At 32.5% G+C, this 12,286-nt stretch overlaps 1 protein-coding gene across 1 annotated transcript in view; it reads right to left on the bottom strand.

Annotated features, from left to right (window-relative positions):
• Positions 1 to 3,166, bottom strand: part of LOC108732182 (uncharacterized) — a gene marked incomplete at its 3' end in the record, with an annotated part of 43,310 nt that extends 40,144 nt beyond the window's left edge. The window contains exon 1 of the mRNA XM_018462862.1: positions 2,749 to 3,166. Within this exon, the coding sequence (XP_018318364.1) occupies positions 2,749 to 2,948 (200 nt within the window). The remainder of the gene's footprint in view (positions 1 to 2,748) is intronic.
• Positions 3,167 to 12,286: the final 9,120 nt, after the last annotated feature.

Consider the following 12,286-nt stretch of genomic DNA (forward strand, 5'->3'; position numbering starts at 1 on the left):
GTGTGTGTGTGTGTGTGTGTGTGTGTGTGTGTGCGTGCGTGTGTGTGTGTAGTGGTGTTAAGACAATACAGTGTCATATTTCGAGGCAAGGAATACAATAAAATAATGAACTGTAACCAATCTTAAATCAAGAAAGAGTTAAGATTTTAATCTCCACCCTCTAAAGGTTGATCTCATTTATCATCGCAAACTAATCCCTAAAAAAAGTTGTGTTGCAAACTTGACACGAGTTAAAGTGTGCGACATGATAGGATTAGGATTAATTTACCTTAATTAGACGTTTCCAATCTCGGACACATGGACGCGTGCTTGAGAGCGTGCGGAAGAATTATTCGGTTTTAATCGCGACCCGGTGCATCAATCGGCCAACAGTTGTCGAAACAATCGGCATCGCGCTACCGGAGGAATTTATCATCACACTCGGATTGACCACGCTGTAACTCCGCACCGTAAGGTGGTTGGAGGTTTACTGACACCGGCGCGCGGCGCGGCGCGGCGCGACCGGCACGATGTAACACGGAGCATCGCGCGCTGAGGCGCCTTCACCTGCTCGTAATGTAAGCAGAGTTTATCCGAGTTTATCTCGCGATTAAGGCACTAGATATGTAGGTATTCCTATCCGCCATTTTGGTTCTACTTGATTGTCATAGTACGATTAGTGACAGAGGTAAATGTTAATTAAGAGGAACCCGCTCACCTCAAATTTTGATAAAAATACACTGAATCGATGCATTTTCGCGTAAAAATAAAGATTCGACAAGAAAAAGGTATCGCTCTGCTTCGCAAACAGAGATATTAATCCTTAAGGATCTTTAAGGATTAATATCTCGCAGGACAGAGTGACATTTTTTTCTTGTTAAATCTTTATTTTTACGCGAAAACGGATCGATTCGATTGTATTTTATCAAAATTTGGGCTCTTTTTAACATATACCTTTGTATATCTTAAACACTAATCGTACTGTAACCTATCAATCAGATGGAACCAAGATGGCGGATGAGAATACCTACATATCTAGTGCCTTACTCGCGATACATCATGCGCGCTACGATGCCACGAAAGGGACATACACGTACGTGCATCCTCGATGTATAGTTGATAATCAAATGTTTTCTATACGTTATGCGTGTAGAATAAGCATAAAACGGAAATGTAAAATTGCCGCAGGTAAATCAAAACGCTCTATAAACGTGACTCGTCAAATTTACGAGTTGTATAAGAAAAATCGATTATAAAGTTCATATATCGCTTATGTGTTAAAGCTCCTGTTTATTAGCCACTACTACTATTTCAGATTGTGATGTCAGTACTGTTAGAAACGAGAAAATATACAATCGAAATTGTTACAAAATACATTAATATGAAAATGTTTCAATAAAACAATAAAACAATCAACTTGTAAAATATACCGAAAATTCAAAACTTTTGTTATAATTAATAAATAGTTACATATTTAGATATGAATTATGCGTATTAAAAAACAAAATGAGCCATGCTTATATACAATTATGACAAACTATCAAATTAATAATATATAGAAATAAATATGTTTTAATTTCTCCCCGAAACAAGAAGATAATTTTTGGTATATTTTATAAGTCTAGTCTGTCGCAAAAATATTTTATCGGAAATATTTCTATTTAAGTGTAATTTAATTGCAAGAACTTTTATTGTAGGTATATTTCCTCACTAACGTCACAATTTGAGATAGTAGTGGTACAATATTCAAATAAAAAGAAAAAAGAATATTCTGTTGCTCTTGCTCCTTATTTCTCTTTTTCTATCTACCCATTTATATTTGCTGTCTTACTATTAGTTGGTTCCTTAAATAAAGAAATTATATGTCGTAATAAATTTCATCTGATTTATAAAATTACATTGAAATAACAATTCGAAAAAACATATACTCGACATATAAAATTATAAATAAAGTTTTCATCATAAAGTCTACAAACTAGATTCTTTAAAGTAGGTCTAAAATATGTGTGACATGTACAATTATAGATGTAATGTTGTTTCATTGGATGGATCATGTATTAAAACTGGAATTATCGATCTAGGTGAAACGCTTGATGTAAGCTAAAACGGTTTCTACGGATAATTTCCTATCGGATACGCGTACGACAAAAATTGGTAGTTTTCACGGATATGAAAGTTTATATATTCCATACATTTTGAATGGAAACGTAAAAAAAAGCAATGCTTAATTTGTGAAAATTTTTATGTTTCTCATACATATTGTTTTTTTTTACACAAAATAATTACAATTTTACGAAAATAAATTACATTCGTTCATTATAAAGCATTTATTTATAAATATCATTTTTATTATCATTGATTTTTTAAAGTAAAAAAAATTATTAGAGAATTAGAAATTAATTATAAAGAATTATATGGATTAAGAACGTTTTTCTCTCTAGTAATGCTCTTTAATTAAAATCATAATAATGAACATATATTTTTAATTTTAGAACAAATGAAAGTAATATAGAAATGATAACGTAATTCTGGACATAAACTTTTAATTTTAGAACAAATGAAAGTAATATAGAAATATATGATAACATAATTCTGGATAAATTATTGTGATTAACAAACAGGCCTAATGATTTGGAAATTGAAGAATGTGGACATTATCGAATGTCAATATAAATTTCTCAACAGTCGATATAATTACTAACCAATTTATTGCAGGTAATGCAGTATTAAATTTATCGATCGTAAATATCGGTTGTAGTTTTATATTACCTTTCGAAGATCAGACTGTCCCGTCGGTAATCGCATACGTTGCAAGTGCTGCATCTTGATGATAAGTCTGTTTCTCTATCGGTATCGTCACAACGATCTTGATCCTTCCGATCTATGACGACGTTCCATGTTCGGTGGATAAGATAGAATAAATAAAGAGTTTTGCTTCGTCCGCAAGGTTGTGATCTCGTATTTCCCATTGTTATTTATCGTCAGATTATCGTCGAATTTTACTTTTATAACACAAATACACGACACTAAACTAAATAAATTATTAAGAGAAACAATTTTGCTTGACCACACTGTTTTTTCACTCTTTCATAGAATATTATCTGGGGGTTGCATATAATGTTTGTTAATTAAATCATTGTCCATATCTTTTACACAAGTCATTCGCAAATAGAACTTTTTAATTTCTACATTTAATACACTTTGTTGTTACTTGGTACGATATGAATGAATTTGCATAAATATTTTTCCCTGGAGACACTTTTTCCGGGTTACTTGTAGCGCGAAGATCATGTTTGATTGCATGACCGGCTATCAGGACCGTGGGATTCTGAACTGCATAAGTCTCGCGTGCCACGACCCTGGCCTTCAGTCAGAGTCGTGTAACAGCTTAAGTAATAGCTTATGTTTTCCTTCTCCGACGTATGGAGAACTTTGAAGACGAGTCTTCGCAATCTGTTGAATTTTATCATTCGTTTATTTTCAATTTAACATGCTCATCGTTGTATTAAATTTTAAAAGCTTTCGTCTTTGAACCTACACTTTATATCTATTCTGTCATCTGTTTTTAAGCAAATTCAAAACAATAATTAATCGAGATATATATATATAATTAAAATCCCAATCATATATATTACTTATGATCGCAAATGTTGCGATATTTTTTTTTAAATTATCCGATACTAATGAAGTAAGTTTTACTTTCTCTCTTTTGGAACATAGAATCTAAAATTATGACTGTCAAAGTTATACGAGATTTGTTTATTGTGAGAATTGGATGTGTATCATATATCATTATTAACAAATATTTCAATTTAATTTTTTATATTGCTCGTATATCTACATATAAATTTTGCTTCAATTTAAATGCCTCAATAAATATTTATTTCACACGAATGTTAATACAATATCGCAAATTTCAACGTATTCAATTTTTTCTGCTTGATGCTAATATCTGGTTTTACTTCCTGCTTTACTTCCTGTTCCAATTGTTTATCCATTATGAATAACTATTACATTAAATCGCGAATGCGCATAATTTCTGCGTTACTCGCATTGCCCATACGATTGTGTTTACACTTGTGTAATTACGGGTCGAGGAAATAAGTCGAAAGTAGCATTTATAGAATGGATGCTGCGTACTGCATTTCTTTAAATGGCGAAGGATATTAAAGTCGCGATTTTATGATGCAACTTCATTAATTGTAAGATCTCGTACCGTAGAATGTTCGTAAATCACTCGTGACATTTACGTGAGAGTGTTTTATGAATGTACGTATATTTTCCGTTCTAATAAATATTTATGAAATCAAACAGCATTTCAAAATTACTTTAATTAGCACAACTTTTTTCATTTTTTTATTCTATCTCTTTTTTACCTCTTTGTCATTTTATATTTACCTTGATTTACTCTTAAGTTTCATTCAATCGTTATTCGAATTTTTTAATTATTTATATGATGTTTATCTTTATTCTTTGGCAATATATAATGAACCGATATTGATATTAAAGGCATGGTGTAATATAATATTCATATAATATAGATTGAAGAAAATCTTAAGTAAAAGTTAAATCCCCGATATTTGTTGTGAATATTGTAATTAACCACAATATATGTATACTGTCAATATATATTTTTGTATAATACGAACATTTGCGTTTACTGGCTTATACTGAATAGCCTTGTTTAAATACCATCTAATTTTCACTTTGGTTTTCAATGCTTCTGTTTTCGTTGTCGTATTCACGTTTTCTATTTGATTCGCACTATTTACGCTTTCCCACGATTATAAAATCGCTTACGTACGTGACAGCGTATAAGTATAACGAGTTCTTCTTTGGATTGCGGATGTCATAGTGTCACTGTCACTGATCTCTCAGAAATTCCCACGTTTGTTCACTGCACGTAATGGTTAATCGCATCCGACGAAGAAAACGTAATTCTTTCGAAATATTTCAAAATATTTACAATTTTCATGATTGTGTTTTTCGGATCAAAGATTTGTAATCATTTTTTTATCAGCGTAACGGAGCCTCGCGATTATTTCGAGTGACTCGATGTACCCGCTAAGTGCGACAGCGATTTATCTTCCTTCTATTATTCGTTCGTAAATCAATCTGTAGGCTGTCGTTACTTACATGTGCTTTTCAAACATAAACTTGACCCACTGTTTAATACGAAGATTAATCTCTAATCGATTTCGATAATTTTTTGTGTGTTGTATATAATTTCAAATAAAGAGAATTTACCAGATACGAATCGAATTAAATTTTAATTCTCTTAAGATTAAATCGACTTTTAAATATATTTCGGTATCGTTTCATGTATCATGAATTGTTCTTGTAATACATTACTAACTGCCAACGAGTCGAGTTGAAATTGTCAAGAAAGTATGCTACTGGGAAATCGTTGTTGAAAAACCTAGTGATCTACTGAAGACAGCATAGAAAATTTGTAGAATTACTCGTAGTTATTATGCTATATGTTTCATGAAGACTCTAATACTACATAAAAAGATTTTTTGCTGAAGTGTCATAAAAAAAATTTAGCTAAATAACAGATTTAAAAATAATTTTGTTGATTATCAAAATAATTACGTAGGACGGTCAAATTAATCGTTAGAATGTCAAAATTCTTTATGGCATTGTTCATCATACTTGAGTTTTTTGCATAATTATTTTGATTGTTCAACAAATTTTTTTTTCAGATCTGTATCTAAATTTTGAGATACTTCATCAAAATCATTCCTTCTGTGTGTCAGTACACATTTTGTACTTTATGTACAGTGAAAAATATAAAATATGTATGCGCGTGGATATTAAAATCATTGAGTGAAACTATGTAACAATAATACATAGTTTAAAATAAAAGTAAGTTTAATATTAATTCAATAACGCGTTTGATTAATAAAGTGACATTATAATATTCTTTTAAGAATATTTCAGTAATTACGGAGTACTTTACTCACATCTGTATGAAGCATTATAGACTTACGAGACTATTAACGCAACTACAGTATTCAGTAACATTCTTATGTAAGAAGATTGGAACAAAGAACGATTTCAAATGTTCCAAGTAAACAATCCTATTGAATTCTCTATCTCTCTTCCTTTCTCTCTTTCTTTAATATATTTATAGTAGAAATCATTTATCCCATCCGTAGCATCAATTTTAACACCAACCCGTAGACCACCGCGCCGCAACGTGACGCGAAACGAAGCTGACTTCTCTACATCGAAGAGATTAGCACTTGTTAAAAATCACACTCAACACACCGCCCTCGCACTTGTCTCGGTCTCTTTCTCTCTCTCTCTCTCTCTCTCTCTCTCTCTCTCTTTCTCTCTCGTCCCTTCTCGCGTTAACATTCAGTAGCGTACATTACCATCGTAAAAATTATCAGTTAAAAATATCGTCACTTGCCCTCCCCTACATCCCTCCCCCATTTCGTGTGAGATTCCCTCTCGGTAACATTTCCCTTGGTGCGAAATTTAACAATTTTACAGCACAGCCGCTAGACACGAACCCCTCTAGATGCAATCGAGAGTCGAGAGGTTGGAAAAAACGCGCGTTTGAGAGCTACGAGTGGCATTCACCGGGCGGCTTTCGAGAACCGACTGCCAACACTGCCAACAGTGCCAACCCGCGAATGCCCCGAGGTGCACGTGTGCTGTGTGCACCGTGCACGTCGCGTCGCCTCTCTCGGCGTCTCGGCTGCCTCTCCAGCGACTCCAGCGAGTCCTCGTCTTCTTCGGGTTCTTCACTTCTTCCTCGGCGCGATGCGCCATAAGCCATAACTCGCGTTCCGCGTTCAGCCTGACGAGAGAAAGACCATGGCTCGCAGTTTCAGACTGTAGGTCAAGTCGCGACCTACGGCGCGCTGATATATCGTGAGCCCGTGTGTGTCCGCTTCAGTCCGCTTCTTGAATACTCGGAATTCAGGGAACTCGGGGACCGCCTCACTGGGTCAGGTTCAATCGCCTTGCTGCTCAACGCGACATTCCATTTAGGACATAGTCTTGTCTTTTATTGTTAATTTTACACATTTCTATCGCGATTTGTAATGTGCTCGAGCCTTCAGTCGGACAGCACAAAATTACTACTTCGCACATTTTGTGCTGTCTAATGTGCTTACTTACTGATAGCGAAACGATTTCTTACGAATATCTATTAATTTTTTTCATTTGCTAAACATAATTTTGCTGAATATACAAAACAAGTTGTTACGTTTCGTTGTAACAGTAAATGTAAAATGTAACTATTAGAGACATGTTGTTATTATTTAATAGTTAATTAAATTTGTTTTAATAAATTTCTCTGAACAAATGTAATTCATTATTAGTAACAATTTTCGAAAATAGAGATTGCAGTAATATAAGATAATTACGGTAACAAAGTTTCATCGTCTTTACGTTGAATATACAATTTATTTTGGAGCCAATTACGCTCATGCTAGAAAAAATTTTTCTTCTGTCTGATAAAATAATGAAAATATAGAAAAAAAATTTATTGTAAAAAACAACTGGAAAAATTTACTTTAATTTATTTTTTCCTGGAGTATAAGTTAAATATAAACAAATGTTTATTTTACCTTTATACGTATAAATTTTACTTTATTTTATCTTTATTTTCTATCGTTAGCGAACATACCAAGCCCATTTTTAAATCTGAGCCTGGCCACACGTAATATGGAACGCACCGTAGTATTTACAGACCCTTTCTCGTTGCAAAAAGCGAAATTTGTTCCAGCAATGGTTAATTGCCGTAATTTGGATGAGTACATAATGACACATGGTACGACGAGAGATCGAAGGATGCGATTTCGATTAAGAACTAACGAGCCGACGTTGGGCGTAACGTGACACGCAACATATCACAATTCCTTGTTATGTGGAACGGAAATAAACGGTTCTCTGGAAACAAATATTTTGGTAAATTTAAAATGTCTATATTACTATTTTAAATTTTCATATAATACATATTATATAAATATATATACATGTATATACATACACGATGTATATGTAAAAAGATAAGGCTAAAGATAAAATTTCATATCTTATACATATTTTAAGTTTAAGACACGATATTTAATTATTTAACAATTTAATAATTTTTTAATATCGCCAGCGTAACTTATCATACAGGCCCAGGTAGCAAACACACGTCATTTTGACGTCAAATTCTGGTCATGTTGGTACGAATCGGTTGGTCAAGTGACCAAAAATTGACCAACCGTGTTATGACGTCATTATGACGTCGTCATAATGACGTTAGAATAACGTTATATTTTGGTCTTCCTTAATTCTCCATTTGGAAACGTCCTAACATGATGTCATTTTGATATGTCGTCGCGACATATAATTTGCGAAATTAGAGAGAGAGAGAGAGAGAGAGAGAGAGAGAGAGAGAGAGAGAGAGAGAGAACGTCATTAAGACGTTATTATTAAGACGTCAACAATGATTATTAGAGTAAACAGACATATATATATATGTATATACATACCCAAAGTAGTAATAAATTTGACGTTATTTGTAAATTATTCCCTTGGGAAAATTTACTTAAAGAAAAGTTAAAATTTTTAAAAGTAACCTTTCAAATGTAAAAGTTAACTTAAAAAATTTTTAAGTGATATAAAGTGATCGAAGCAATTTTAAAGTATTTGAAAACTTATTAAAAAAATCTTAGACAAATCAAAGCTTTTAAAAACTGACTTTAAAATTGTCTTTAGGTACTTTAAAGGATGAAAAAAAAATTTTAAAAGTGCTTTTAAATTTACAATACTTTAAAAATGCTTTTAAATTTAAGTAAGGTTGTTGACATAAAGTTTACCCGCAAACACAGTGCGCGACACCGCCACTAGAGGGACGTAGCAATGCTACATTTTCTCGTAAATAAGATTCATACAGGATAGAATAAAAGGCACAATTGCCTTAAGAGATTTTTCATTCGTGTTGTTATGAAATAATTTTTTTTGTGGCAAGCTTTCTTATAAGTAAGAAAAGCTTGCTTTGAATTTAAACATAATTCATATTTTCACAATTATTATCTTAAAAAAAATTTTATAATTGTTAACTTATGTTTTATAATTTTTATGTTCCTTTAGCTTTAGTTACTTCCAGTTCTTTCTTTAAGTAAATTTTAAAGTTACTTTAAAGAAAAATTTAGTGTTCAAATTTACTTATCAAATTTTTTAAGTTTTCTCTAAAATAGGTTTTAGAGTTAAGTAGGTTAAGTTTTTTTTAAGTTTTGTTTAAGTAAATTCTCCCAAGAGTTATTTTCTATATTTATGTCTTAATTGTTGAGATCTCAGCACAGATAGCATGAAGCTGATGGCGTTTGTCATTTTGACGTCAAAAGATGTCATTTTGATGTCAACTTGTTACCGAGATACACCTAAATTAATTTGCTGCTTGGAAACGTCCTAATATAACGTCAAAATGACGTCCTTGCAACGACGTCAATAATTTTGTGACATTAGAACGTCATTACGACGTCATTACATTTAGTGACGTCAGCCATGATCAGTAAATGACCAAAATTTGACGTCAAAATGACGTGTATTTGCTACCTGGGGGCATGTATGTAACAGTAATAAAATATAGAGTGCAGAATTAAAATTTAACTATGAAGCGAAAGAATTTCTTGAAAAGCTATGTATACATATAATACATATGTATACATACGCTTTACACATATCTGTAAATATATCAGGAAATATTCTTACATATATGCAAAGTCTACGACTTTCTGATAGATGAAAAAGACGGACTCTTTAATTTTAGTCAAACTGATCGCAATAATTGATATAAATTGAATGATTGTGATATTGAATGATCGTGTTGAAGTAAATGCAATTTGTCATTTGTTCCGTGAATTTTGAATATGTATTATATGTATACGTACATAAGAGTTGCGTGTGTTTTTATTTTCTCAAGCTGCCAATCTTACTAGGTTAGCTCGCTACGGGCTCTAATAAAGATTCTTAATCAAATACCGCTGTAGATAGAACCACAAAAAACGTCATTTTCATATACTTTATAATCATGCGACCATTAATAAAGAACATGACAGGAATGTATTTGCCAGAAATGAACAAAAAACGTCTATTATTTTAAATTACAATTTTTCTGCTATAGCGTTTTGATCAATCGATTTTTAAGCACGATAATAATTAATCAGAAAAAGATAGAAGCATGCTTCTTTTAAGAACATCAAAAATTAAAGTTTACATTTTAACAATAAGAAAAGTTACGTTGAATGCATAGTAAAATAGTTGAATACAAACATATACATACACATCAATTTCTCATTTTTATCGGTGATAAATCTATTATTATCTAATTTGTGTATAATTACAAACCATAATACACTGCTATTATTCGATGCCCGGTCGTATTTTATATTTGAAACTTGAATTAAGATATTAAATAAGCAGGTACCTACTTTAATTGATGACGTAATTTTCCAACGTGTTGAACAAGTTTAAATTTAATTTATCGTCATGTTACATCGATGGTTTAACAGCTCATCAACTGAAAGTTGGTAAATTCCATAGCCATACATCAGAATTTCATTTTAGCTTGTACACTATTAAATCTATAGTGTGTGTGTCAAATTTAACTTAACGTGAGTCGCCACTGCTCCTACTCAATCAAATCGTTATTTTATACTAAAACAATGGTTATATTTGACACTATACAGTATCAATTTGATACTATATAGTGTCAAATTGACACGATATAGAGTTAAATTTAACTATCGTTTTGGTAAAAAATAATGATATATTTAGTAGGAGCAGTGGCGACTCATGTTAGGTTAAATTTGACACTGTAGATTTAACAGTGTAATTTTTCTTTATATCACTTAATTGTTGCACGGAGAAAATAAAATCTCAAGGATTCCAGCATATCAAGTTCATAGTCTGACCCGAGATAAATGTCTGCACTCGTGTATCACCCTGTAAGAGGCTATGTCGTTTCCGGGTGCCTAAGTAACGTTAAGAATAAGGAAGTAGCGTGAAGAATATGATAATGAGACCTGATTCCATAATGATTCTCATATCGCACAGGATGCATGCGCGTACAACTATTTTTAAATAGGAGTCAATATTAATTAAATTGATTGCCACTGCCGTATACATCGATTATGAACTTAGTTAACGTTAAACCTGGTTAATGAAATTCTGCGCAACATGTGCAGTCTTTGAGCGAAAAATGATTCGCTAAATCTGATATATTTTCACGTTATTTTCGGTCTGAGAAGAAGAAGAAAGAAAGAGAATCAAACTATACATGGCAATTAACTACATCTAACGAAATATATTTTGTGATACAGTATTGTTAACAGTTTCGACGAAAGTATAAAATCGATGCAAAAATAAAAAGATACGAATTAAATCATTATCGTTCGTGTCACAATTCAGAGGCAATTGTTTTCCATGAGCCTTGAAAAGTAAAATTCAGAGTGATTCCTTAGGATAAGATCCGACAGTAATACCAGTGGGTTAGATTCACGCTTGACCTGGGTTGAGCGGATACATGTAACCATGTATCAAGCGGCAAGAACGCCGCTACTTCCGGATGCTTGTGCAATGTCGGGAACAGGGAAGTAAGACGAAAGAAATGATAATTATCGACGCAGAATTGATAGCCGCAGTGAAACGAAGTCAGTTAGGTAAATCATTATGAATGACTTTGTTTGTGTTTTTCGAGAAATAGTTGATTCATCTTTATTTAGGAAGAAAAATATAAAACCACTTTAATTTGTAATTAACAAATGGCGCCGCTGTTACTAATCATTTGTCTTTATACATATTAAAGAAAGCAACAAGGACGCTTTATATAATTGTACACTATGCTACTTAATGAAATTCAGTCTGTAAAGATCTGGAAACAATAAGCAAATAAGTAGAAAGGCCTGTCGGTGAAATATAAAATCTATCTAACATCTATTTCTCTCTTTTTAACGCCTCATTTCGAACTACTTCTTGCATGCGCGATACAGAAACCGTAGATACAACGCGATACAGGAACTACAGTAGATGCAACGTTTTGTCTTGAAATTATATTGTGCATAACAAAGGATTAATTTATGCACATGGCTATCTAACAAAGCGGGCCGTATGATCTTACGTAAAACAGAACCGTAATTCCGTGAGAGAAACGGATGATCAAAAAAGGAATGTAAAACGTATATAATGCCTATAATATCCATGCGAACGCGGTTTTGTATTACGATACCTCTCTGGACAGCATACGAGATTGTGGTTGCATGCCTATTACGTAATATTCTTCCAGCGGGAAAACTGT

The sequence above is a fragment of the Mycetomoellerius zeteki genome, unplaced genomic scaffold, assembly GCF_001594055.1.
Source record: "Mycetomoellerius zeteki isolate Tzet28-1 unplaced genomic scaffold, Tzet1.0 scaffold147, whole genome shotgun sequence".
In the NCBI taxonomy this organism is placed as follows: Eukaryota; Metazoa; Arthropoda; class Insecta; order Hymenoptera; family Formicidae; genus Mycetomoellerius; species Mycetomoellerius zeteki.